Below are 26,539 nucleotides of genomic sequence, written 5' to 3'. Positions count from 1 at the left end.
CTTCCTTATACCAGCACTGTCACCAGTCCGTACGTACGCAATGAGGCCCGTCATTTTCCAGTCCCCCTCACCCGCTATCTACCCTTCATAATTTGTCCGCCTCATGCAACTTGTCTTGACGCGCCACAGAAAAGTGTTTCTTCGCAACTCAAAACGGCTCGCCGAATATCTACTTCAACTACACGCCCAGTGGCTGAAGCAGCCCGATGCGGATACGGGGTCCATCATTACTGACCTAAATGCGCGCAAACGAGGTGCCCCCGTCTTTTAGGCCAGCAGAACCGCAACCTGCACGTCTTCCAAATGACCACGATAAAGCCGCTCACGTCCGGCTCGTTCACAATGTGCTTGGATCAGCTTGCTCAAACTGGCAAGGCGCTGCGCGCCATTCTTCCCTGTATACAATCTCAGTCGTTTACACCCCCCAAAACACCGCCTCCCATTTCACTGCCTGACGACCCTGGCGACCCAGTATGCCTAATTCTTCTTCTTCATCTTCATCTTCTTCTTTTTACATGTTAAATTTTTTTTGGGGCGCAATTTAAATACTGCCTTCTTTACGCGACATACGCAGACTTCTTTACCAGTCGACCAATAATTTACATGTTACGCATTTCTAGCTCGTCGCCAATCAGAAACAAATGGTCATGAACGGTCGCTCATTCGAATCAAATCTCCCGATTTTCCAAGTAGTCATGTGATTGGCGTGTGAAAAGGTGCAAAGATCTCGAAAAGGATCCCACAAGTCGGCACAAGTCTCGGCGCGCGGCGCACTAATTATGCCTCCAGATTCTCAGTAAGATAGTCGGCGGCCTCCTGGCTGATATTGAGACCTACGCGCCAAACGTGATAGCAAGCAGTTGATCGTGATACAAAGTTTGTGAGCACAAAATTTGACTATGCGCCCAGCGCCAGAACATCAGATTCTTGTACCGAGCCAAGCTGCTGGTCGCACATACATGGATTTAGAGCTTTGGTCTGGTCCGTGTCCCACAGGGCCACACCAGCCAAACCCATGTAGGCATGCAAAGGATCAGGGTAGCCTCCGGGGTGCTTGGCAAAGCCACCCATGTCCGACTCGGTGCTGTGCAAGTAGGCAAATAGTTGCTCCTGGTCAGCCATCTGCAAGGCGCCCAGGATGGCTAGGCTACCTCCCACCCAAAAGCTGTAGCACGTGTCCACCAGTTTGTTGGGTCGGCCATTGAAGCCTGTTTCCTGACGCTGGAGCAGCCATTCGATCAGCCGCTCACGCCGCCCGTCTGCCAAGGCCTCATCCAAAGTTCCCTAATCAGAAACACCAAAAATAGTTGGTTACAATGGTACGACCAAGTGAGCAAGGTTAGCAGCAGAGACCCTTGGACCATCGTCACCCTTTAAAGGGAGTGCAATAAGTTGGCTACCTCTTGCTCGTGATTGAGGCGCAAGCATCGACCAAAGCCAAGAGCAAGTAAATCTTACCAGCATGGCGAGGCTGGCCACCGCACAATATGTCGAGCCAGCGTGGGCCTCGAGGCCTGGCTCCTGTGCAATACCACCTTCATGGGTGATGCAGCGCTGCACAAAGGCGGTAGCACTGGCTGCATCCACGTGATCCAACCCTTTTATCATGGTAGCGACAGTGCAAGCGCAATAAAGAAACCGCATGTCCTCCTCGCCTCCCCCGAGATTGCTCACAAAGGAGCCACTAGCAACCTGATGGGCTCGGAGCATGCGCAGTAGGGCTGGCCGTTGAATACGACTGAGATCAGCCTTGAGTACGCCGAGCAAGGCCAAGGCAGTATACGTCATGGCCAAATGCCCGCCATCGTATGCGCAGACAGGAGCGCTACCTCCATTATCGGGGCAAAAAGGATTGCCAATGTGCGAACTGCCCCGAAAGCCACCCACTCCCTCCGAGCTCGACGGGATGACCTACCAATGCACACGACATGCCCAATGTTGTCAGCACAACCATAACCTCGACCCAGGAGAAAAAAAAGGAGACTCGACTTCTCTGCCATAACTAATAGAAGGCGTTACCCCTGTGTACCTGGAGGCTGTAGAGCCAATCAATAACGTGCTGGCGTTGCTCGGCTTGAAGAGGCGCGTGAATCAAGTCGAGGCCCGAAACGCAAAAGAAGACGAGCGTGGCTCGATTTGTGTCCAAGCTTGCCATAAAGCCCGGCAGCATCTGCATGTTGCGTGAGTAGTAGGTCACATGTCGCTCAAAGTGAAAAGGCTTGAGCACTGCACTGCGCGGCTCGGCTGCAACAGCCCCCGGCTCCTCCCCCTCAGCCATGACTTTTGTGCTCAAAAAAGGAGCAGAGAAAGAAAAATCCTTTTTTCGAAAAGTCAAAAGTCACACACACACACACACACACACACACACAAAAAAAGGTTTTGGGATTTGTTGTTGTCTTTGGATTCTCTCTCTCTTCTCTCTCTTCTCAAACCGACCAAACCAATTCATTTCTCTCTTCTCTCTCTCCTCTCTCTTCTCTCTCTTCTCTCTCTTCTCTCTGGGTGAGTGCCGAAATTGGTAGATGGGAGAAGAACGCACTAATCCTCCACATCGCGCGACACAACCGGGTGAAGAGGCAGGTGCTTGGGTGCAGTGCATGCCCATCTGCCTCGCCAGCTTGCTTGACGCTTGCTTCGTGAATGTTGGGGGTGAAACAAGATTTATGATCGATTTATTCCTTTACAAACTCCGCCAGCTCTCGGGTAATCGGGCTCGCTGGCGAGCCCAATCCGCATGCTCAATGCGTCCTGAGCGACCGCCAAGCTTCAAAAGCAACTTTTGATCGCTGATGACCATATGCTTATCGACTGCTTTAAGCATGTCCACAACTGTTAAGGCAGCCGTGGCCACAGCCGTCAGTGCCTCCATCTCCACCCCTGTCGGGGTCAAAGATCGCACGTAGGCAAACAAGCGCACGCCTGGTGTAGTTGAATCGGCTCCATCCGAATCAAAGACAAGCTTGACACTGGCAATGGGGATGTTGTGGCACAAGGGAATCAGCTCGCTGGTGCGCTTGGCGCCCATGATGCCTGCAAGTTGAGCGGTGTCCAAGATCGCTCCCTTATGGTTGCGACCATGAGCTAGCATGCTCGCTGCAGCAGCGTTCATCGTCACAACTGCGGTAGCAACGGCCACCCGATTCGTTTCGACCTTATCACCCACATCAACCATGGCCGGCCGCTGCGTTTCAGCATCCACATGTGTAGGGATGGCCACTGAGTCTCGTGAGTCCTGCCTGCGCTGACAACTCGTATGCATGAATCGCCCAGGGGATGGCTGCAGCCGCTGCTCCGTGTGAAAGGCCGAATATGCCATGGTGGAACGTGCTGGTTGGGTGTAAAGAGGTGGATGAAGCCACGGACTCGACGCCCATGGCTCACCTTGGGGGGCGGCGTCCGTGCTCAGCCCGGACCCAGACCCAGACCCAGACCGGTCAGAGAGCACCTTCCACCACAGATGCTCCCCAGTTGCCGAGGGCCTGCTACCTGGATTGGCACGCGCGCAAACGCCCCGTTGAGCGATGAGTGAAGAAGTCAGTCACGTGCAAAAAGAGGGTGGAGGTGGTGGATGAGCCATCCGCCATGCTCAAAGAGACAACCGAGACGGTCAGTCGTTGGCCCACGTACCCGCCGATGGTCGTCATGGGACGATTGTTACTCTCAGCGATGGCAAACATGCCAGCATGCCGCGCATGTTTGCGCATCACGGCCTTGCCAATCACACTCATCAGCTCTTCCTCGGATGCGCCACTTCGCAAAACATCGCGCAAGGACACCTCTTCGCTCCCAAACAAGCACACCTAGCATGTGAACCAACCACACAGGTCAGCTGGGCATCAGCAATGTTCCAGCCGAGTCCGTCTACTCTGGCGGGCTCTGAGCAGCACGTGATGAACCGCGTTGGCGAGAAGCAACGTCTGCCTTCAAGCCCTGACCTTCAGATTGCCATCAGCTGTCAGTCGCAAACGGTTGCACGAGCCACAAAAGTGGTTGGTCATCGAGGTGATAAAGCCAATGCGCCCTCGAAACCCATCTACCTGCCACAACTATGGCACAAGACCATGTAGCGTGAGTTGCCCAAAACCCAAAAAAATCATAGGATCAGATAAGACGCCGTCGTAACCGATGCAACAGCGCCGACCAACCTTGGAGGTGGAGTTGGGTCCCTCTTTGAGCCGTTGCAACGGATAGTGAGTCTGAATCGTCTCAAGCATGTCCTGGTAGGTCACAAGTTTGTCAAAGTTCCAGCGATTGCCTACGCGATGATACAAGATCGGGAATTGGGTCGCGTCAAACAACCGGCAAACTTCAAAAAAACCAGAGCTGGCACGCTGCTCCCTTGAGCACGGTACGCCTTATCCTCTTCCTGCGCTCGTGCTTCTGCTTCGTGCTACCTACCATCAAAGGGCATATACTCAATAAAGCGGCAATCCACGTCGTTGTCACGAGTCCATTCCACAAAGGGTAAGAGCTCCTGATCGTTGAGGCCGCGAGTAATGACGACATTCACTTTGACGGCACCAAACCCCAGCTCCTGAGCCGCCCGAATCGCCCCAAGCACGCGATCGTGCCCTAAATGACAAGCAACACAGGAGTAACCATCAAGATACACAAACAGCTTGATGCTTGTGAATGGTCTTTTGCCCATGAGAGAGCTTAAAAACTGAGAGCGAACTACAACAACTGTGCCGCACGTACCCTTGCGACGGGTGATGATCTGGAAGAGGTGAGGATCCATGGTGTCCAAGCTGATGTTGAGACCGTCAAGGCCAGCAGCCTTTAAGGCAGGCAGTTTGCGTTCAAGAGTCACGCCATTGGTGGTCATGTTCACTTCTGTTGTGTTTGGCAGGGCCTTGAGAGACTCTGATCAGCCGCAACCCAGCCAGAAGAAATTGAGCCGTGAGCAAGACAACAGCCAGAAGCGACCATGCGAACCAAAGTCAGGAGCAGAGTCAAACTCATTGCACGGAAGGGTTACCAACCGACTACTTCGACCAGACGTGGGTAGACCAAGGGCTCGCCTCCGGTTAGCCGAAACTTTGTCACCCCCATGCGACCAAAGAGCGCGGCGAGCTGCTGGCGCTCCTCAAAAGAGATGAGCCTTTCCGAAGCGGTGAGCTTAATGCCGTCTTCAGGCATGCAATACTGGCAACGCAGATTGCACCGCTCTGTCAGGGAGATGCGCAAGTAGTCGTGCGATCGCTGAAATCGATCCACCAGGCCGGCGTGAACGGCATGTTGCCTGCTCGCGCTGAAGCTATTCACCCGCCGCGCTGCTGAGGCAGCCCTGGTTCCAATCGCAAGCATACTTGGCTTTGAGATCGGTCGATCCACTGCAAGCCAAGATCAGCAGCACGGCCGGCCTTCAACCCAACCACCTGTTGACCAACCCGCCAACACAATTGCACCCACTAGCGAGATGACCGGATCAAAAGCCAAGAGCCTTGGCACGAGTGAGCACATCGACGTCGAGGAAACCAACGCCAACAAATACAGCAGCAAGTTCGAGCACACCATCTCTCTCTCTCTCTCGCTCTCTCTCTTTTCAACACGCGCCAATGCCATATTGTCAGACAAATCATGGCCATGTGCTGTTCTTTTCTCGATTTTTGCTCTCTCTCTTCTATCAAATGGAAACCTCGTAGGGGAAGTAGATTCATCTTATTATGGAGAGCGCGTTTGTTGTTTTAACAACAACGGAGAGCAGATCGGGCGGGAGGTGCACAAGCGGATGGTGTGTGGCGTAGGTGAGGAAGGCCCGGAGAGGACGACGGGCCTCATAGACAGCTACATTCCAGCCCATCCAGACTATGTATGATGTTAGCATTATTACCATTCACAGGCAACTTGCTGGAAGAGGGGAAAACGTGATACGTGCCAGACGTAGCTCGCGACTCTCAGAGCCAGGGCAAGGGCGGAGGGTCGTAATCAGCCGCCAGCAACTCGTGAGGGTGCAGGGTGGGAAGTCCCGCTGGTTTCCATTCCGAGTCCAGCGGACTTGTTTGCATCAGCAGGAGGGGCTGACTCCCGCGAAGTTGCGGCGGGCAGGCACGGATAGCTGACTTCAGGTGGTGCCACGCGCCCTGCTGAGATAGATGTTGTTGCCATCGCGCGGTCAATGGCACGAGCCGAAAGGCACTTTCTGGCCTTGCAGTGGCCTGGAGGGCTGGGTGACAGCGAAATCGCCCGTCCCAATACCAGGCAGCTGGGGTCGGTGACTGGATGGTCAGGGGCTCGAAATCAGCCCGTAAAGGCGACCGCCACAGGTGGAGCGCGTGATTGGAGCCCTGACGTTCAAACGATACGACCCCGACCTGGCCACGCACGGGCTGCGACTGCTCGAGTGTACTGACCAGCGCCTCCACTTGTCTGGGGTCCGGTTGGCGACCCCCGCTCACGGCGACCAAACAGGCCGTGATCAGCACAATCTGCACGGCGCGAGGCGCCCTCGCTACGAGTTTGGATTCAATGGACCATATTTGTGGGTGCACGTCGTGGTGCAGTGCAGACTGTGCCAGCTCCCGAGCCTCTCCCTCCAGCTCCAGTCGTAGTACGGTCCAATTTTCAGCCAACGCATACATCTCGCCGAGTGTGTCAGGTGTCTGCTGCTGGCGCGCGGCAAGTGCAAACCGAAGGCGGTTGCGTTCATATTTGTCGCTGTCGTTGCTGCAGTCGTTGACGGTTCGCACGTCGTTGGTTTGACAATACTGGACCAAGTCAGCCTTGGTGAGGTGCAGCAAAGGCCGGGCTAGCGGCGCTTGAAGACCGTGCCGCTCTGACCGCCAATGTGCTCGTGCACGGATGCCCAGGGCACCGACCAAGCCAGAAAGGTTGCAGATGCGCATCAGTATGGTTTCAACCTACACAGGCACAGAAGAATGATGCATGATGCATGATGTACACACGCCACATGGAGCTGCAGCCCCGCTATGCAGACGGGTTCTGCGCGCGTTGCGCTGCTGCGGCCGGCAACAAGGACAGATGTCAGCTGGCAGATTTTATGTTGACTGTACCTGATCGTCAGCATGGTGAGCCGTCAAAATGGCTTGACAGCCGTGCCTAAACAAGCCAAGGCACACATGATCAGACAGACTGGCTGATGCTTTGCTGGTGATCGCGAGGGGTCAGCAATCTGTTTGAAAATCCTCTGGCTAAACCGACGTACTGGTGGGCCGCAGCAACCAGCGCGTTGTAGCGCTCGGTTCGGGCAAGCGCCTGCGTGTTGCTCCGTGGAGCGGCCGCCCATTGCAGGGTTGACATGCCGCAGACTATGCTGTGGCGCTGTAATTCAGACATCACCTAGGTGTTGAGCGCATGAGAGAACACAGAGAGCAGCGTGTTGTGCCAAGACAGTGCGGCTGTGGCACGTGTGATGTTGGCAAACGAATCCAGAGCGGCAATCACGACTCGTACTTGATGCGCTTCATCTGTGCTCTCCGGGCGCAATCGATGGTCGACCAGGTGTGCCCGGACACGGCCAGGCTGCTGCTGATGCAGTGCGTGCACCAACGCCATGCTACAGATGCAAGCGGGCGCATGACCGATCAGCCAACACATCGCACACGTTGCCATGCTCGTCGCGTCGTCCCATTCGCACCTGTCTGGCCCGCCTGAAACGGCCACCAAAAGGTTGCGGGCATCCTGTAATCCACATCGCGCCAGTCCGGTTCGCAGCGCGACGGCATCCAAGCCGCCCATGTTTGCAACTGTCCCACCGCTTGTCAGATCGTCAGATCGTATTTGGCAGGTATTTTTGCTCAAAGCCTTTATATTGATTATTATTCCTCACGGGCTTTTGAGGAGCTTAACGTTGCGGTTACTTCGATCCAATTTGTTACTCTGAATACAATTCGCCGCAACCGGCCGTCTCCTTTTGCTTTACAATGAGCTTGTCGCGAGAGTTTTCACTGTTTTCAGTGTATTTTCCTTCCATTTTTTTTTTTTTTTTGCTCCACGTCTCTGTCGTCTGTGTTGCGCATGCGTTTCCTGCGCTTTTGCATCGACCTCCATTCAAGTACGCATTGGAACTTGAGACGTCGATTGAGCAACGAGAGCAACGACAGTGAAGCGGCTGACTGTAGACTTTAAACTTGAAGTTTTACGAGGCTACACTGGCGGATTTGGATTTCAAGCTGAGATTGTAAGGATTAGCCATCAGGGACTACAAGTTGACTGGCTCAAAGTTGCTTCCGAGTCAGTTGTCGCGACGCGCGGGCGGGAAAACAGGAGGACACCCCGTGAACCCATAACCATCACAACGAGGCATATCCAAATTGCATTGTATACAGAAGGACCACAAGCGCTGAGCAAGGTTGCATCAGAGGGGCTAGCCTGGCATCGAGCACAAAGAATGGGTGGATTAAACAAGCCCTCGCCTCTGCAAACCCCACGCCAGGCCCACAGCCACCAAGGCCGTGCCCGCAGCAACAGGTAGCACCCAGGCTGTCCAATCCCGAGGTGCGGACAGTGGGGTCGCAGATGGAGCCACGGTCATCGGAGTGGCGTCAGGGAGTGGCACCTCGGGTTCTGGTTCACCAGAGGCAGTAACCAAGGCCTCACGCAATCGGCGACGCTCCGCAAGCAGCCCAGCCAAATCCCAGGAGTGATCATATGTCAAGTACGCCCAAACCTGCGCCGGCATCTCTCGCTCTATCGCTCCCCGAGCAATCAGGCGCGAGCGTCAGAAGCGCAGGCTGCCAACCACACGGAGCATTTTGACGGAGATGCAGACATACCATCCAGGAGATACCAAGGGTCACGCAAGATCAACTTGCGCAGCTGCACCGTACACAGCTGCTGGAGGGAAGCGGCAGTTTGCAAGGGGCACGCATCGAGACCGGCCTCGACAGCCTCTCGTGCCCGAACAAGCTGTGCTGCAACTTCTGGGTGGCCATTGAACTCAGCCAGGGCCTGGGCAAGGGCACCGTAAGAAAAACAAAAAAAACCACCCCAAACCACACCACGCGTGCGCACGCATTCCGACACCGCAAACCAGCTCACCTCTGGACGCCAACCGTTTGCCTTCTCGGCGGTGGGATCAGCTCCAAACTGCAGCAAAAGCTAACGCCACACACCAACCGTCACGGGAGCACAGTGCACAGTGCTCAGCGAGCGACAACGACGTACATCAACAATGCGTGCATTCCCACGGGCGGCCGCACGGTGCAGCGGCGTCCACAAGCACACGTGAACCTGGGCGAGCACGTTGGCATTGGCTCGCAACAACTGGCAAACCACGGCTTCGTCGTCATTGGCCACGGCAGCCAGCAAGGGTGTTTCCCCGCAGTAATCAGCCTCGTTGACCTCAGCCTGGTCGGCGGTCGCGTGGAGGTCAGCGTGCAGAGGCATGTCGCCAAGATGGTACCCGGAGCAGCAAAGACGCCACGACAAGGGCAGATGGTCTTACCATGCCGTGCGGCTGTTGCAGGCGCTGAGTGATGGCTAGTGCATCGCGCGCCTTGACGCAAGCTAGTAGGTCGGCATCCGCCTGGGCTGCTGCTACGCCGCTCCTAGGAATACCAAAGGCCATAGGAAGCAAGCCGCAAAATGAAAAAGGAAAAGCGCGGCAGCCAGGGATGACAGGCTGAGAAAAGGCAAGGCAGCAGGACGAAATCAAGTAGCTGGCGGATGTAGCCCTGCTCCTCGGTGCGACTTTGCTGTTATGCTCACACGCACGTTGCCAAACCCGCATGGGGTGGGTACATCAGAGCGTCGCTGGCAGCGGCAGCAGCAGCGGCAGCGGGTTCCTGCAAGGGCTGCTCAGATACCACCAGCTCGTTGGCATCCACATGTCGGTGTCGCGCCGCCACCAGTGCAAATGCCTACACACAGAGCAAGGTCCCTCAGCCACAGCAGGAAGCACCAGCCAGGTGGGTGTGCTTGGCGCCGCTCGAACGGGTTGATTGGAGAACGGACCTCTTCCACAACGGCATTTTGCAAGAGTGGCGGCAGTTGTGCCCACACGGCTGGCGCAATATCTGAAGGGTCTACCTGTTGCAGCACCTCGCGGGCCACTGGCCACCATTCGAGGTCAGAAGAAAGAGGCGTGGCTGACACGGGCATATGGCCGAACAAAGTTGATTGTATTTGTGCCCGTGGAAGCACAAGTACTCACTTGCACGCGGGGGTAGATTTTCCACGAGGCGTAGCCAGTCTATCCCTAACAGCCAAGCACCTCCATCCCTCGCTTGACTGGGGTCTGCAGTAACTGCCGCACCCATCATAATGGAGGCCCCTGCATCCACGCCCTCATCGTCGCTGTGGCGCCGGGTGGATCCAGAAAGAGCAAGCGTGTAAGGGCAGAGAATGCGCAAATATGCCAGCGTAGACGTACGCCATGCATCCAACGCTTTTACCTCGAATCAGTTTCATGGTGTGGACCGGTATGATCGGTCGGGGGTGAGGTTGCAGCAACCAATCGATCGGCCGAGTAGCGGGCCAAGACAGCCTGTGGGCAGTAGTGCAGTTTGAAACGTGAGTGGGCGATACACAGGACGCTAACGACGGCTCATCACATCGGGTTACAAAGCCAGCATTTGGCAGAACCAACCTCGTTGCCCGACAGAAGAGCCTCCAATAGGGCGTCATCGCTTTCAGGCAGCCCTGGCGCGGTGGTAAAATAGTCATTGGCGACAGTGGCAGCAGCAGTGGCAGCGCCACTAGCCTGTGCATGACTGGAAAGGGATTTGAAGTCGTGCAGCGCATGACGCTCAAGCTCGGCCAGCTCAGCTCGAGTCGTCGCTGCCACTTGCGCCTGTGTCTCTACAATGGCCTGCCCAGATCCGGTATCTGGTAAGACTGAGGAACGTGGGTGCCGAGGTCCTCGACATCATGCGTTCTTAAGCCGTGAGGTAGTCGTGACAGGCCTCGTACCTGATCCAAACGCTGCAAGCGGTACTGCAGTTGGCGATGTTCATTCTGAGCAGCGATGACGAGGGACGATGTCGCCTGCCACGGGAGCGGCTGGTGGGCACTAAGAAGCCACCGGAACCAAAAGGAGAGTTAGCGCGGTTTCAAGTCGCGAGCCACCAGTCAAGCACATAGCGGGGAAGCCTGCATTCTGTGCGCGCCGTCGTGTTCACATACTCAAAGTTGACCAGCTGCTCAACTTGTTCCACAAGCTCCGCAACCGCCTTCTCCTGCACGTTCAACAGCTCGAGCCATGGGTCAGAGTTCCAATTCACGCCGTCCCTTTCTGTTGCAAAGCCTGCACGATCGACACCTACCGCTAGAGCAGCTCGGCGCTCATAATCGCCCAGCTGGGCGGCGGGCAAGCCAGCATCCCCACTGCCAGAGCGTTCTCCGGCCATGACGCTCGTCACAACAACAACAACAACAACCAAAAGGGCAACACAAGTCAGATAAATTTGTCAGATGTCAGAAATTCATGGTTGAGTTGTCAATGTGTGTGAAAGCCAAATTTTGTGCACATTTTCATTTCTTGTGGCTGTTGCGGTTACTGGTGGCTCGTGGTGCGTGTGTGGGTCGTGCTTTTTTGCGCGGCTTGATGTGTGTGTCGGTGTTTGTGTGTGTGTGGAGAAAGGGGGGGCGCGAGGGCGGTGTGAGGGAGAGTGAGGGTGGGTGGAGGCTGGTCAGGGGTCAGGCAGCTTGGTTGGTGGCTTTCATTTGTGACGCAAGAAGGGCTGCCTTGGGAAGCTGTGACGTACATCGTCCTTGCTCACGTGGTGAATCGGATCTCACAATGTCTTCCATTTGATGTCCGTCGGCAGGCAGTCAGGCTGGCACGCTGGAGTTCTGAGTTGGGTGTTTTCCGTGATTTTGGCACACACCATGTCTGCCTGGACGCTGCGGTAGCACCAGTTCTCGACGTTGCAGGCTAAAGGGCGTTACGCCCTGAGCGTGGCGCCACCGCCGTCACGCGCCTTTCAGCACCGGTCTAGCTCGCCTTCCGAACCCCTGGCTCCGAATCAACCAACACACGTCTCCGATTCGTTTTCCCTGGAGTAGCAGACGCGTGCAGGCATACCGGCATTATGGCGGGTAATGGATTGGACCCTCAGGTGTTGCTTCGACTTGTCGAAGCGTTCTCGGTCAGCATGAATCCTGCTGCCAGTTCCCTGGCGAAGCAACAAGCCCTCCAGGTACGTTGCTAATGTACGGATAGCCCTTGGGAATCATTTGCCATTTTTTTCATGCTCAATACCCTCCCTTTTGATGGACTGCCATCGAAATCAGTATTGCGATGAGTTCAAGGCCACGGCACCAGCTTGTCCTCGCGTTGGTCTTTATCTGGCCAGCATACAGGAACCATCCTTGCTTCAGCGTACCCACGATCCCACGATCCGTTTCTTTGGCCTTCAGGTGTGTGTGTGTGTGTGTGTGTGTGTGTGCCGATGCAATCTCCCTGGCCTTCCCCTTTGACTCGGTCTTTTGCCGATCCCCGCCAACCCCCTCATCACGGCTCTACTGTCCTTCCTACCTACTGACCTGGCCTCGGGGGTGACACACTTGTGATCTGAACTAGCTCTTGCTTCACTGCATTCAATATCGCTGGAATGACTACCAGCCAGAGGAGAAAGAGGTCAGTTCCATATGTTTTGGAGATGACTGCAGCCGTTGTGCTCCCAGTGTGAAAGCTTGCCCGCTTGCAGGGCAGACAAGGCGACACATTCAAGCAAGCTCGATATTTGCGCCGGCATTGTTCGCTTTCAGGAGATGAAAACAGTTATTTGCAGTCAACTGCTGGTGAATGGCACGCTACCATTGGGCGAAGAGCAAACTTTTGTTCTGCTCAAAGTCGGCTCGGTCGTTGCCAAGATGGCTACCCGCGAGTGGTACGTCGCCAGCCCCCTGGTGTTCAACACAACTTGTTCCGGCTGGCACGGGTCAAATCTTTGGAGCTGACGGTTGGTGCTTGCGATGCTAGGCCACAACAATGGCCAGCGCTCATTCCACAGCTACTTCGCAACGCCGACGAAAGTTTGACAGCACGGTTTTTGGTGGGTTTGCTCTCGGCACAATTTACATTGCTTATTATACCCGCGCCCTTTGCCCTCCTCCTCCCATGCCTCTTGCGGCCCTCCACAAACTCACACGCTGGGTTGGGGCGTGGCAGAGCATGGCTTGCCTCAAGTCACTCATTGAGGACACCAACTCTTTCAATGACGATCTGTTGCCGCGTCGGCGAAAAGAGCTGGTACGTTTCTTTTCTGGCTCGCTACCCTCTGGCAATGGCAACGATCACGTATCGATTCGCGGAGCAGCCTTTCTGCGATCAGCTCATTGCAGGGCCATTTGGCTTGGTTCTAGACGCAAGGGCTGACGGCGTGCTTGGATGAAATTATTCCCTTCGCCACTACGACGCTCGCTGGTTGCCTCGCTCAGCACTCTCAGCACGAAGGGTTGCAGGCCGAGCAATACGGTGAGCCGCAGTGGCCCCCTTTTCTTGTCCAAAGATACTATCAGGCTCTCAACCAGTGCACAGGTACTCATGTAAGACTGCATCTGCTGGCAGAGCTGACGCTTGGCATCACGTTGGAGACTTGGATCGTTCTTGTCGAGTGGATTCCCTTTGAAAAGGTTGCACCGCACCCCCCTACACCACCATTTAAGTGTTTTGAACGAGAGGCATCTCCCTCCTCCCATGTGTGCATCTCATCAATGCTGGTGCATACGCAGCTCTTTGCCTCTGGCGTTCTGCCGCTGTTTTGCCAGCTTCTGCATGTGGAGCGACACCGTCAATTGGCCGCGGATGCCCTGCTTATCGTCATGAATCGCAAAGGACCTAAACACGATCGCCTTGCCTTGCTCGACCTCTTCCAGCATATGGATGTGCTTCTTCAGGCCGGTAGGGTTTGATGCCCTTCACAACGGCAATGCCTGTCATGGTACGGCGAGTTTGCTCGGCTCACACTCACCTCTTTGCTGGTATTCGTTTCCTTCCGTGCTTCCTTGCTTTCTTCTGTTCTTGTCAGTCCCGCAGTGGGACGCCGGTGGCCACGCAGCTGACGAGGAGGCGTATAACTTTATCAAGCGCCTTGCTCAGGTACTCGTACAATCTTAGCTCGGTCACAGAAGCTTGTCCATCTTCTTCATAGTTCATCCGCTAGGTTATTTGGATGGGGACGATGGCTACCCAAGCTGTGTGATTCACAGCCAACCTTTGTGACTTGTCTCGCAGATTGTGGTGGCCCTGGCCACGGACCAACTCTGCCCCTTGTGGAGCCGTAACAATGGCCCTTACAAACATGCACCACCAACCTTTGAAAGTTACTTGAGCGCTCTAATCGCACTTACTCGACACCCAAGGTCCGTTCCTTGGCCCTACCGATGGTGCCACCAACGCACCGCAAGGCCATGTGTGTGCGTACTCACTGCTCTTGATGCACTTATAATAGCGAGTTGGTCTGCTCTCTTACCGTGCCAGCTTGGATGGCCCTGCTTAATCACGACGACGCCTGTCGGGAAAAAGTACTACAGGACGTTCAGCCTTATTTGCTCCATGATGCATTTCTCCGGTGTGTGCCATTTGTCTCCTTCTGGGCCCATCACGCAGCCGTCATGTAATCGCGAGAGATGCCTTTTTTTTTCCTTGCGAATCCCGTTTACCCATGGTGGTTGTCTTGGATTATCACAGATTGATGCGGGGTGGTGGGTTGGAGGAAGATGACTCACCAGGCTCCGAGTTTGCCCAGCAAGACTTTGGGGATCAAGAAGAGTACAAGGCCTTCTTTGGTCTTTTCCGTGGCAAGCTGCTCGATGTGGTGCGCGCCATTGGCCGAAACCAGCCAGCTGCAGTACGTCATTCACTCGGTGATCTTGACATGCCTTGGGTCTCGTTAAGATTTTCCACTAAGTCGATACGGGTTTGTGGGGACCGTGTCTGTCACTCATCCCAATGTGTGCACATGGCTTGGTGGGGTAGTCGTTGGAATTTGCATTGAACCAACTTTCCGTGGTCATGTCCACGCCCCCAGATTCAGTCGATGGTCGCGTCCTTTTCAATTCATGGGACGGCATTGCGGTGTTCTGGGATGCGATTGTCGCTGTCGCCTATCCAACCGTTCGTCTTGGCGCGCTCTCACATGCTTCGTCTTGACTTTGGGCACACCCCACTAGCCATGCTGACCGGCCACATGTCGAATTTTTGCATCTTGGTGTGTGACGCCATCCATAGATCAATGGGGAGGGTCGTCGTGGAAGGAATGAGGCCTTGATTGAGCAGCTGAAAAACTGCCTGGCCGCGCTACTGGACTGGTCATGCGCCAACCCCTTGCTCATGGAGGCCGAGTTGACAGTGCTTGGGGCTTTGCTGCCCGTGCTCGAGCATGCGGTAAGCAAATTGCCCCAGCACCTGGGAGTTTTTTGCCAGAATCATTTGTTTTGCAAAATGCCTCATGCTGTTGTCTCTGCTCTGCTCCTGCTTGCATCGCGAACAGCCACAAGCCTTGCGGCTTATGCTGGAGAAGCTATTCAATGCCATGGAATATCAAGCTCAAGAGGACTACGTTCGTCTGAATGAAGCCGGTACGACATGGCGATGCGCCATATGCCTGCCTTTTGCAGTCCCTTTCTCTCTTTTTGCTCTTTGAAGCCAATTTGCGCAAGGCGAGGCCGAAGCGCCACATTGATCTTGTCATAATGCTTGGCTTGCTGCCTGTTTGGGCTATAGCGCTTCAATCTTCCACCCATACTGGTTTGACTGACGGTGCCAAGGTTCGCCGTAAGGCGGGCCAGATTCTTAAAAGCTTGTGCCAACGCCCGCCTCCGAGCTTCACTGATACCGTGCAAGGCATCATCGGGCGTGTGCAACAGTTGCTTAGCCAAGTCGAGATTGGCGAGATGCAACGAAGGTACGAGCCTTCCTAAAGCCAACTCGAGCTTGCTCATCCGAGCCTTTGATTTGTGCTGAACGCGCTATCTGCTCACCCTTGGTTGGTGGCGTAGGCTTCTGATCGAAGCCTTGGTTGTGAGCTTCAATTCGCTGGGTGACGACGTGCAAGAGCAATCGCTGTTGGGCTTTTTCCAGCCCATTCTGGCTGAATGGTGTCACGAGGAGAATACCCGCATGCTCTCTTCTGTCAATGCGTCAGTCTCTTGCGCCGTCCTGACGAGGGCAGGGCATGGTTGTCAATGGGGACGAGATGCTTGGGGTCTCATGTGCGTGGGGCTTGTCTTGATGAAATGCTAACCTGTAGGTTGATTGGAGCCGGTGGTCTCAACTCCGGTGAAAGCTACCCGCAAGCACAAGCTACGAGGCTACGCTTGACCATGAGCGTCAATGCGTTTTTGTCGGCCGTTCGTGATACGGCTCCCCGCGGCTCGGTGCGTGGTTGGCGCGGAAGACGGTTTTTGTGTTTGCTTTGCCTTGCTCCGTGTCAACCTGCCGCGGCTTCGTGGTGACGCTTGGAGCAAATTGTTTCTGAACCATGGGCATGTGACACTCACGATTGCTCTCACCGGCGGAATAATAGGCGGGTGTCGACGCTTCGACTGTAGCCGGGGCGGTACTGCATGGGCGGGCCAGTAGCGCAGGCATTGGCGCTGCTCATGGGGATCTTGCGACTCTCAGTGGCTTACATGGGGACGCGACTGGTGGCAACGGGTTGCAATACCCTGCGCTGTCTCTGCTCCACCAAACTTTGCCCAATGTGCTGCGACTCTGCAACACTCTTCATCACCTCGAAGTAGCGCCGGCTGCAAACAACATGCTGTCTGCCGACCCGTCGACACTGCCTCCGGGCATGGCTGTGCTCTTGGACCTACGTCGGAGCGATGTGCATGCAATTCTCGCAGCAAGTTTGGACTCAGCGTCACGCGACATGACCGCACAGGAGCTTTGGATGGACCGAGCGCGCTTGTGGCTCTTCAACCTGCGAGAAAGCTGCTATCGCATTCTCGGGTGTACCTTCCGATACGGCGTTTTATATGGTGCTGACGATCAGGCAGTGTTTCAGCAGGCTTGCGTTGAGGTCATCAGCGGGCTGCGCAAGCGTGATTTACGGTTGTTTTGGAAGCTGACGGTCTATCCTTTCTTGCGCTATCTGCCGCGCGACCCAACCATCAAAGGACACGCCGTGCAGACAGCGGCAGCAATCATCTTGCAAACTTGCCATCGCCTGTCGGCTTCCATGCTGGCAGCTCAGCAGGGCACAGGCGGTAGCACCGGCCCTCGTGAGCTGTCAAGCGAGGAGCTCACCCCCGAACAGCGAGAGATTCTTGAAGAAAAACTAGATGTTGATCTCATGGAAACGGTTATCATCACCTTGGATCACTTGACAGCCGATGTCAAGCTCCAACGCGAGGAGACCATCGAGGACAAGTTTTATCATCAGCCAGAGCTTGGTCCCTCAGCCTGGGCTATTTTGGCCGATCACAGCTGTGGTGAAGCTCTTCTGGTGTTTTTATGCCAATCTCTAGCCGGTCGACATGCCTCGCAGGCAAATAAGGCCTGTGCCACCCTCTTGCGCTTGGTGCCCGCGCTGGCTAGTCATGACGTTTACAGCCCCGGCCTGGCTACCTTGGTTCCATCAGCCTTACTTGACGCCTTGGCTGCGCACGGCGAACACCACGACAACCTGACCAACCTTCTCCTTCTTGCTGGGTAAGTCGTTTGGTCGAGCTGTGCAACTCGGGTCGGCCCTTCTCTTCCTCGAGGCAGTCGTGACGCATACTCACGCTGGCTGTGTCATCCGGGTTGATGCAGAAAATGCCTGCTATGGCTGGGTGTTCATCCGGCCTGTCAATCCACTTTCATGACCGTGCCTGACATCAATGCTGACCATCTGATGGAGACGTACAACATGGTAGGTTGTCGGCGCCAATCGTCCCGTTTTTCCCCCTCCTTCATCGCGGCGTATCATGGTACACGCCTGACATTTTTCAATCTGGGTGCGATTGTAGCTTCAAAACCGTGAACTGCGCAACACCAAGCCGATTCGCCTACGCATGAAGTCCCTCTTGGATGGCACGATCGGAGTCAATGTGGGGCAGGTAAGGATGATGGGGCGCTTGGTAGCCGGGTTTGCTTAGATGACTCGGGTTGCCTAACACTGGGCTGCCTCGCCAATGGGGGTTTGATAGGTGTACAACGCCCGGCCCAAGGTATTGGATCTTCCACAAAAGCTGGTGTTGGCGCGACAACCCACTGCAGATGAGGATGACGACCCTGATCTTCAAATCTCCGCCCTGTTTGATGAGTGATGGCCTGTTGCTTGGCCTTATTTTTTTGGCTTGGGTGTGGCTGGATGTGCGTGGCGGTTTTTTAGTTGTCGATTCTGGTTGTGATATGAGCGCTTTCAATATGCAAAAGAAGGAAATTCAGAAGACAGAGAAAACTGATCGTGCGACGGGGGTAGCGTCACGCAGGGGCTCAAGACCCATGAGTGGCTTCCTTCCCAAGACGAGGGCTTGTTCAGCTCGCTTCCAAATGACGATAACGTGCAGGTGTCCCAAAGTTGTACACGTGGTGAGCGTCACGCAAGATAGATGCGCAGGACGCTGTTGAGCTTGGCTCGGCAAATAGGGCATTTGTTTTGGTGTCGTTGGTAATGCTCGCCACATTGCATGCATAAGCATAGATGCCCACAAGGAACGCACGCTATGGCCTGAGAAGCGAAAATACCACGGGCCTGGGGAGTGAGAAATATCATAGCAACGAGGGGCTGTCGCTTTGGCGTGCACGGGCGAAAGCACGTACCGAGCGCTCCAGCTTGCAGATGGTGCATGTGCCAGTGGTCGCGGCTGCGGTCGTTGATGCTTCTCGATCTGAGACGGTAAAGCGAGGCAGTCAAAGCGTGAGGGGCCTTCATTGCAGAGTTGTGGTGACACATGATTCGAGTAGCTGCTCAGAGCGTTGGCATCGGCGCTGTCGCTTCACTTCCGACCTTCAAGGCCTAGGTGCTGCCGAAGTTGGCGCAGCTCGTCATCTTGGCTAGAATGAGCACTGAGGCGTAGCCGTCGGCGTTGCGCTGCTTCTGTAGGCGTGGGAGGAAGATCCCATGCAACAGTAGTCATCATGGTTTATGAGAAAAAAAGAAAGGGGGCATCTGGCGTAGACCGCACCTGGGCCAGGGCTCAAGAAGTACCACAAGACACACACACACACAAAAAAAAAAAAAAAACCGGCCAACTCACCCTTTTGTCGATTTTGAACCTCGTCTGCCTCGAGGCGAAGGAACCGAAGTTCACCGGGGCGTTTGTAAACGGGCACCTTGTTAATGCTGAGTAAAAATGACTTGGCTTGCTCCAAAGCAGCGTCGCTTGTTTGAAGGCCCGGCGTGAGCTCCACATCGTCGATCAGCACCACCGGCATGAAGAAGCGTAGGCCTAGAAAGCGCTGTAGGCGTGGGTTTCAGGTGAGCAGGTAGTTGTTGAAGCGGGTGCCGGTGCAGCAAAATCGGCTGCATGGGCATGGGACACGGCGATAGAGGCTAAACTGATGTGAAGTCGTAGGCGTTCACTCGCAATCAAGAGCTACAGACCTCGCCGCGCGGCAGATTTGTCGACAATTCCGTCACGGATAGCGACATGGTTGTCGTAGCAAGGATGGCGTCGGCGCGCATTCGGGGCAGAACCTCTGCATGTTCGGCACAAAGGGCATTCGAGGTGCAGCAGGTGGGAGTTACAGTTGGACAGGGGCAGAACCAACCCAGAAGCGGGTATTCAGAGCGCGGACCAGACATGCTTCTCCTTTGCTCTCACCATGGTAGATGGCCCGCTTGGCCGCTGGCCTCTCTGGAATGGCTTCAATGATCAAGTCGGCTGGAGTAATCGCTTCGGCAATGTTGGTCGTCAGCGTCACAAAATCGGCCAGAGGGAGCTGCGGATGCAAGAGCGAATGGATAGGCATGAAATGTAAAAAGAGACCCTGCAGCAAGAAGTCTTCGATGACTTACCGGTAAAAAATCATCCTCCAACAGGCCTTGTTCGTGGGCGCGATCCAAGCCAGTTTGGGCATCGAGCAGGCCTGACATCAACGGTGCCAACAGTACGATGAATGCGATGAGTCACAGTCAGAACTTTGCAAACGCGCGCGCGCGCGCGAGCCGCGTATTGAGGTCATTTGGTACCTCGGCGAAGCTCGTCGCGAGAGAGTCCGTGTGCGATGACTTGTACACCGTTCAGGGCCAGCTCCGCCACAATGCCGCGTCCAAGAACACCGCCGGCCCCAATCACGGCCACGGTCATCTGCCGATTCGACATGTTGAGTTCCCGAGCTTCTGGCAATCGCGCTCAGCGCCGAGTCGTGCTGTGCCGGGCTGTGCTGTTGTCCGAGGCGATGGCTGTTTGTCTCTCGCTTTGCTTGTTGCCAACTTTGGCAATGAAAGCAAAATGATGACAAATTCATGTCAATAACAACAACATGCTTTTGTTCGCTTTGACTGACCTTTGCCACTACCTCCCCCTCCCTTGTCTTGGTTCTCGGGACGGCCCAGCTCGGACTGTCTAAACTGCTGAAACATGGCAGCCTGGAGGAGAAAAAATGTCCTTGTTGATCTTGGACGTCATGTCAACTTTTTTTTCCTTGTATTATCGTTTGGTGTGAGGATATGCAACCTGGCTGACGGTGTGGCTGGTTGATCAGGCTTCTTGAATTTTTTAGTAGTAGGGGAGGATGGCGGGCGATGAAAAGACGACCCATAAAAGAAAAGAAGAGACAACTAGGAACATGAAATCCAAGAAAGGCAATGGAAGAGGAAGAGGAGAGGAACAAAAGAGGTGGTGGGACAAGCGTCGGCAAGCAATGCGAGGCACCGAAGGTTTGATAGATCAACTTTACATGACCTCGTAGGCGGGGCCACCACCACCCTCGGGCACGGTCCAGTCGATGTACTCCTGGGGCATCTTGATGCTGCAGCACTTGCAGTGGACGCAGTTCTGGGCGTTGATGACCAGCTGGGGCTTGCCGTCGGCAGACTCGGAGCCGTCCGTGTACTCGTACACACGGGCGGGGCAGAAGCGCTGTTCAGGACCAGCATACTCGGGGTAAGAGACGTTGTTGGGGATATCCTTCAAGTCGGGCTTGATGCGAAGATGCGAGGGCTGATCCTCGTGGTTGGTGCCCGAGCGCGACAGGTTGCTGAGAAGATCAAAGCTGAGAACGCCATCGGGCTTGGGGTACTCGATGGGCTGGTGATCCGCGGCCAGGCCCGTCTTGGCGCTGTCGGGCGAGTCGTTGGTGAGGGTCCAGGGCTCCTTACCCTTGGTGAGGATGGTGGCCAAACCCGCATGCATGATGCCTGGAGCCAGGCCGTAGTGGAAGGCATTGTGGACGTTGCGCACGCGGAAGAGCTCATCAAAGATCCACGAGTTTTCCATGTTATGTTGGTACTCCGTGGCCTCGAAACGGGCCTCGCTTTCATCAATCTCACCTGTCTCTCCGGCGGGTGCCGCGTTGGAGGCTGCCAGTCGGTCGAAAACGGCCTCGGCCGCAATTTGGCCCGAGGCCAGGGCCGTGTGTGAGCCCTTGATCTTGACCGAGTTGAGGAAGCCGGCACTGCAGCCCAGGAGCGCACCGCCGGGGAATGACAGCTTGGGAATGGCGTTGTAGCCACCCTCATTCAAGCAACGCGCACCATAGGAGATGCATTCACCACCCTGCAGGTGGCGGGCTACCGCGGGGTGATGCTTCCAGCGCTGGAACTCCATGTAAGGGTTCAGGTAGGGGTTGGCATAGTCGAGGCCGACGACAAAGCCGACGAGCACGAGGTTGGGTTCCATATGGTAGAGAAAGGAGCCACCAAAGGTCTTGTCCAGGGGGCTGTGTTGCAGGGGCCAGCCAAGGGTATGCTGAACATAGCCGGCATGGAAGTTTTCTTCAGGAACTTCCCAGACCTCCTTGAGACCAATGCCGTAGGCCTGAGGCTCGACGCCATCCCGAAGATTGAATTTTTTCATGACGGCCTCGCTGCAAGAGCCGCGGCAGCCCTCGGCAAAAAGGGTCTGGCGGGCAATGAGCTCAATGCCACGGGCAAACGTGGGTTTGAGGCTGCCATCCTTGTCAATGCCGACGTCACGAGTGGCTACACCGCGCACGGCACCAGCATCATCGTACAGAACCTCTGAGGCGCTAAAGCCGGGGAAAATTTCGACGCCAAGCTCCTCGGCTTGCTCGGCCAGCCAACGGGCGAGACGTGAGAGGCTAATGACGTAGTTGCCATTGTTGTGCAGTTCCGGGGGCAGGGCAATGTTGGGAAGCTCAAAGCTGGACTTGTCGTTGGGCAGAACGAGAAAGTGGTCCTCCGTCACCTTGGTGGTCACGGGGGCATCAAGCTCCTTCCAGTTGGGGATGAGGTTGTCAAGGGCGCGGGGCTCAAAAACGTTGCCACTGAGAATGTGAGCGCCGACCTCAGCACCCTTTTCGAGAACGCAGACGGAGAATTCACGACCTTTTTCGTTGGCAAGCTGTTTAAGGCGAATACCGGCAGCCAAACCGGCAGGGCCGGCACCGACGATCACAACGTCATAGTGCATCTGTTCGCGAGGCTCGGCCAGGGCCTCATCCGCCTCACTGGACAAGAGGGTACGGGCACGGGCCAGGCTGCGGGTTCCACGGGGCACCGGCGCCAGGGCGCGGCGAAGAAGCCCGGCGACGGGCAGGGCGCGCAACATGTTGAGGGTTGTGCGGCCTAAGGGACATGGTGCAAAAGTCGGCACGCAGGTGAGTCTGGAGCGGATTGGAGGCCTTTCACTCCACAACTGTGCTTCTTCGACGCCATGTGTGCAGGTGGCAGGGGTGTGAACTGCAGAGCCAAAGACATCGGGAAGCGGGCGCAGGGCAGACAAGAGAACCCTAATCTCGCCTCAAGCCACGCAAGGTCAGACAAGGGAGGGCGGGGTAGCAGAAAGGTCAAGGGTCCTGCAACCTCAGAGGAGGGGGGGAATGGCACGAGATGCATTCACAACAATGTTTGCTTGCACCAACGAAGGACACCCAAACATACACAACACTTCCACGCACGGCAATGTCTGGTGATAACTGATCAGGGCAAGTGCAATCGGATGGAAGTGTGCGCCGCCTGGCCCAATCCGTATACCCCAACATGTACCAACGACGCCAAATGCAGTGGCGCTGCCGTTTGTGTGTCTGATCGACTCAAACCTTCTTCCAACACACACACACACACACACCTTTGAAAGGGAAAATAACGTGCGGGCACCTGCACGGGCAAGGTGAACGCATAATACTGTAACAAGATCACACTTTAATTTGTTCAAAGTGTGCTTTACATTACAGTTGATGTCATAGCCATAGGCTGCAATAAGCTACATAGCCTCAGCACGTTTGAGGTATGTATCTACGTGTAGTTTGCTTTGTATCTTCTTTCAGGACTGCATGTTCTGCAATATGTTCGACATTTAGTGCTTGGTGGGTTCAAGGGCAAGAAGCGAATGTCAGAGAATCGGCCAACACAAAGTATTTTACATCTTGTTCAAGGCGAATTTTTTTTTTTCAATTTTTTTTGGCGGAAGAACGAGGAGCGAGATGGCATCGGTATGTTTGAAGGCGGATGGCACAGACGCCGGTGCAGTGTTCTAAGGGGTAGGGGCGGGGATTGGTCAGTGAGCAGGAGGCAAGCATTTGGATTGTTGATTTTGCTGGTTTTGCTTGAACCGTATGCGCGCGCGCGCGTGTGTGTGTGCTTTTGAAAACGGGGAAGGGCTGGCTAACATGGTGGGATGGATCGGGTCATAAGAAATACAGTTTGGAATTGTACTTGCTTGAATGTGTGAATGACCGTCTTCGTGTTGTAGACGGATCGGGTCAAGGGCAACTTGATCGCCGATCCTCAATGCCATGTTGCTGATGATAGGATGGTCATTTGTGCTACCTGAACCGTGATGTTCGGTTTTTGAGCAAAGTGGATGCCGACTGGGCGCGGGACCTGCTTCCTCCCCAACGTATGCTTTCGACTTGGGCTTGACATACAACTAACTACCTCGAGCGTCGTCAGACGTCGCACAAAGATATTCCTTGCCGCCCCGTAGTGTTGCCTGTCTCTCATCAGGGGTGCTGTTCTGGTCCAACCTGTCTCCTTTTTTTTAGGTTTGCCAATTCCGCCCGAGCTGGAGGTGCCTGTTTTGCCGCAGGAAGGTGAGCGGTGCTCATCCTTAATTTGGCCAGCTCTTCCGTATTTGAACACCTTTCAGGCCAAGGCCCCCGTGCCCCACCACTGACTCTGGATTGTGTCTGCCATGTATTACGTCTTGGTGCAGATAAGGAGGATGAGAATGAAGAGGACAAATGGCATGACAACGGTATCGATCGACTCGTTAACTTTGAAGATACCGCTTCCGCAGTGTCCTCGTAAGACAGGTTTCACTGCTAGTCCAGACTGGCCCATCTCGAATCCTTGTTGAGCCGCCAAGCGGCACCATTCACCGTCTGAATTTGCTCTTTGCCCACACATAAGCTGTCTTGCGGTTTCCTTTCCCAACCGCAATAAAATTGATTGCAATGAATTGACGCATGACAAACATCTAGCTTTGCCTGCAATTTCTGGATTGTTTGCTGGTGAGTTCAGCCAAAAAGCTCTAACGTTCGTTGCCGCCATCTGTTCAAGGAGAGAGAGAGAAAGAGAGGGAGAGAAAGAGAGAGAGAGAGGGAGAGAGGGAGAAGAACGAAGAGGAGGAGTAAGAAGAAGAAGAAGAAGATCAAGAAGAAGAAGAAAGAAGAAGATGCAGCAACAGCAACAGTAACAGCAGCAGCAGCAGCAGAAGAAGAAGAAGAGGAAGAAGAAGAGGCAAGGATCAGGTTCGTGAGATGAACAAGCATGCGAGGCGCGTGGGATGAGGCGGGAATACAACGGCCAAAGTGCCGATTATGCAAGGCAATCTGGCAAGGCACGTCGCGTTCATTTGTCCATCAACTCGGAGGCGTCCGAGCAGCTTTGCGCTCGCGCAGTCGACGCTGATACTCGGCATTTTTGTGCCGCCGCCGTGCTTTGCGCAGGTCTTCAAGGGCATCTGTGGGATAGCGCACGGCGTTCTCCGCGAGCCATTGCTGGTACTGCTGCTTGTGACACGTCAAAAGCTGCGAGTCCCATTGAACTGCCGAAGCAATGCGCTTGCGACCCCGACGCTTGGCGCGTTTCCCCGGTGGGTCACCGTTCTCCCCACCCGTCCCCATGGCTGCCGTGCTTGTGGAAGAGATTGAAGTTGGCAGGCTCACAGCGGGCCCGTGGGCCCCAGCTGGCCTGCCGTCGGTTGGTTGTGACGACCCGCTGGTGGGGCTCGCCACCAAACTGGCAGCCATGGACTCGGCCCTCATCATGCCCAATACATTGGGCAGGCCTTGCTTATCCTGTGCTGGGCGTGGGTCCGGCGTGGCACCGGGAGCTGGTCGCATGTTGGGTGCGGTGCCTGGTGTTAAGAGAGGTGTTGCAGCAAATGCAGCAGTGGTGACAGTTGTTGGTGCTGGGTTCCCGGTCGAGGTCGGGGGGACAGTCGCCACGGAATGTGTAGCCATAGTCGGTGTTGCCACGGTCGTGGGTATCATCACCGCCGGACTTTCCAGTACCGGGGCATTCACAGCTCCCACTTCAGGCTCCATGATGCTTGGAGGGTCCACAGCCGTGCCCTGGGCATCAGGCTCCGGCGAGCCTTCGGACCCTGACCCAGAGTCCGACTTGGTCTTCACCAAGACAGGCATCTGCGTCATAAACTGTGCAATGTCTGAAGTAGTGGGCGATCGCGAGCGCCGTGATCGACCGTGCGTACCCCGGGTTGGGGCACGTTGTGTCGCAAGAGCAGAGGTGGCGTGGGTAGTCGGGGCCACAAGTTCTGGGCGCGCGGCCTGCGTTCCAGCTGCCACCATGGGTGGTACCACGCTTGGTGCGCTTCCAGCGCTAACTTGTTTGCTATCATGAGCAATCGCTGTGGTGGGGGGTCTGATCACTGGCTGATGACTAAGGGTTCCCATAGACACTGCATGATTATGGATAGGCGCAGCTGCATGCGTGATGGCAGTAGTTGTCAAGGGGTTTGACATCGCCGGCACAGCAATACCCAGTGATCCGTTTGCCGCCTGGATCGGGGTCTGGAATTGGGCGCCGTGATCAGAGCTAGCCATGCTGGGTACCGGGTTAGATGTCTATCAGGCAGCAAGAACGGCTAACGGTGGGTCAGGGCTGAGCGGCTCGGATGTCTAGACTGTCCAACATTCAGCCTTGGGTCACAGTCAGTCTCGAGCAGCAAGCGGGTTGCACTGCCCGTTCATCCAAGTGAAGGCAAGCGTAAGCCGATGCATCAAATTCAAGGGCAGCGGCAAGAGGCGATCAGGGTCAAGAGGTGCAATGATGAGCAAATGAAGAGAAAGGTCTTTGCTGTGTTCAGCTGAATCGACCCCGCTTTGCAGGTTCTAATGTCGTGGGTCAGGTCAGCTTGACCAGGTCCTTTGCTCGACCTTTGACCACTCTCAAGGGGCTGTGCTGTGAAGATCGTGGGGCAAGGCCAGTCCTAGGTGCTTGTCCTCTTCTCCAATACCCCACCATACAAGCTATTTTTCACCCCGAGGGTCAATGCCTCGCTTATTCCTGGCGGGCGAACCGAGTCAAAGGATGGGGGGCCGGAGGCGCAG

At 55.3% G+C, this 26,539-nt stretch overlaps 8 protein-coding genes across 8 annotated transcripts; 2 read left to right on the top strand and 6 right to left on the bottom strand.

The window, feature by feature from the left end:
* Positions 1 to 897: 897 nt before the first annotated feature.
* Positions 898 to 2,278, bottom strand: MONBRDRAFT_15046 (uncharacterized protein; the record flags this gene model as incomplete). Its single annotated transcript, XM_001743650.1, has 3 exons — positions 898 to 1,284; positions 1,459 to 1,911; positions 2,030 to 2,278. The coding sequence occupies 3 exons, from the start codon at positions 2,276 to 2,278 to the stop codon at positions 898 to 900; spliced, it is 1,089 nt and encodes a 362-aa protein (XP_001743702.1).
* A 377-nt stretch (positions 2,279 to 2,655) lies between these two features.
* MONBRDRAFT_18013 (uncharacterized protein) lies at positions 2,656 to 5,467 on the bottom strand. The gene is made up of 7 exons (XM_001743649.1): positions 4,983 to 5,467; positions 4,699 to 4,863; positions 4,399 to 4,572; positions 4,146 to 4,255; positions 3,936 to 4,046; positions 3,628 to 3,800; positions 2,656 to 3,486 (listed from the first exon to the last, which is right to left on the bottom strand). Exons 1-7 carry the CDS (start codon positions 5,305 to 5,307, stop codon positions 3,483 to 3,485), a joined length of 1,062 nt encoding a protein of 353 aa, XP_001743701.1. The 5' UTR covers positions 5,308 to 5,467; the 3' UTR covers positions 2,656 to 3,482.
* Positions 5,468 to 5,897: 430 nt separating this feature from the next.
* On the bottom strand, positions 5,898 to 7,698 carry MONBRDRAFT_6374 (uncharacterized protein; the record flags this gene model as incomplete). Its single annotated transcript, XM_001743648.1, has 4 exons — positions 5,898 to 6,860; positions 7,014 to 7,059; positions 7,166 to 7,299; positions 7,414 to 7,698. The coding sequence occupies 4 exons, from the start codon at positions 7,696 to 7,698 to the stop codon at positions 5,898 to 5,900; spliced, it is 1,428 nt and encodes a 475-aa protein (XP_001743700.1).
* A 1,362-nt stretch (positions 7,699 to 9,060) lies between these two features.
* On the bottom strand, positions 9,061 to 11,309 carry MONBRDRAFT_6373 (uncharacterized protein; the record flags this gene model as incomplete). The annotated part of the gene is made up of 6 exons (XM_001743647.1): positions 9,061 to 9,309; positions 9,407 to 9,509; positions 9,676 to 9,821; positions 10,550 to 10,663; positions 10,873 to 10,972; positions 11,086 to 11,309. The coding sequence occupies 6 exons, from the start codon at positions 11,307 to 11,309 to the stop codon at positions 9,061 to 9,063; spliced, it is 936 nt and encodes a 311-aa protein (XP_001743699.1).
* A 747-nt stretch (positions 11,310 to 12,056) lies between these two features.
* Positions 12,057 to 18,162, top strand: MONBRDRAFT_31509 (uncharacterized protein; the record flags this gene model as incomplete). The annotated part of the gene is made up of 23 exons (XM_001743893.1): positions 12,057 to 12,101; positions 12,196 to 12,321; positions 12,485 to 12,541; positions 12,673 to 12,794; positions 12,887 to 12,959; positions 13,076 to 13,156; positions 13,270 to 13,381; positions 13,475 to 13,539; positions 13,639 to 13,807; positions 13,935 to 14,005; positions 14,141 to 14,268; positions 14,358 to 14,477; positions 14,597 to 14,756; positions 14,885 to 15,022; positions 15,137 to 15,292; positions 15,399 to 15,486; positions 15,632 to 15,812; positions 15,907 to 16,047; positions 16,158 to 16,284; positions 16,434 to 17,563; positions 17,666 to 17,765; positions 17,863 to 17,952; positions 18,043 to 18,162. The coding sequence occupies 23 exons, from the start codon at positions 12,057 to 12,059 to the stop codon at positions 18,160 to 18,162; spliced, it is 3,600 nt and encodes a 1,199-aa protein (XP_001743945.1).
* Positions 18,163 to 18,834: 672 nt separating this feature from the next.
* MONBRDRAFT_6371 (uncharacterized protein) lies at positions 18,835 to 20,163 on the bottom strand (the record flags this gene model as incomplete). Its single annotated transcript, XM_001743646.1, has 6 exons — positions 18,835 to 18,935; positions 19,096 to 19,297; positions 19,443 to 19,537; positions 19,663 to 19,780; positions 19,857 to 19,927; positions 20,031 to 20,163. 6 exons carry the CDS (start codon positions 20,161 to 20,163, stop codon positions 18,835 to 18,837), a joined length of 720 nt encoding a protein of 239 aa, XP_001743698.1.
* A 573-nt stretch (positions 20,164 to 20,736) lies between these two features.
* On the bottom strand, positions 20,737 to 22,434 carry MONBRDRAFT_23517 (uncharacterized protein; the record flags this gene model as incomplete). The annotated part of the gene is made up of 1 exon (XM_001743645.1): positions 20,737 to 22,434. The coding sequence occupies one exon, from the start codon at positions 22,432 to 22,434 to the stop codon at positions 20,737 to 20,739; it is 1,698 nt and encodes a 565-aa protein (XP_001743697.1).
* A 1,012-nt stretch (positions 22,435 to 23,446) lies between these two features.
* MONBRDRAFT_23516 (uncharacterized protein) lies at positions 23,447 to 24,272 on the top strand (the record flags this gene model as incomplete). Its single annotated transcript, XM_001743892.1, has 4 exons — positions 23,447 to 23,455; positions 23,775 to 23,862; positions 24,008 to 24,055; positions 24,112 to 24,272. The coding sequence occupies 4 exons, from the start codon at positions 23,447 to 23,449 to the stop codon at positions 24,270 to 24,272; spliced, it is 306 nt and encodes a 101-aa protein (XP_001743944.1).
* Positions 24,273 to 26,539: the final 2,267 nt, after the last annotated feature.

The sequence above is a fragment of the Monosiga brevicollis genome, genomic scaffold (assembly GCF_000002865.3).
Source record: "Monosiga brevicollis MX1 MONBRscaffold_4 genomic scaffold, whole genome shotgun sequence".
Taxonomy (NCBI): domain Eukaryota; class Choanoflagellata; order Craspedida; family Salpingoecidae; genus Monosiga; species Monosiga brevicollis.
The sequence above is the reverse complement of the archived record's forward strand: the minus strand, read 5'-3'. Positions and strand labels throughout refer to the sequence as shown.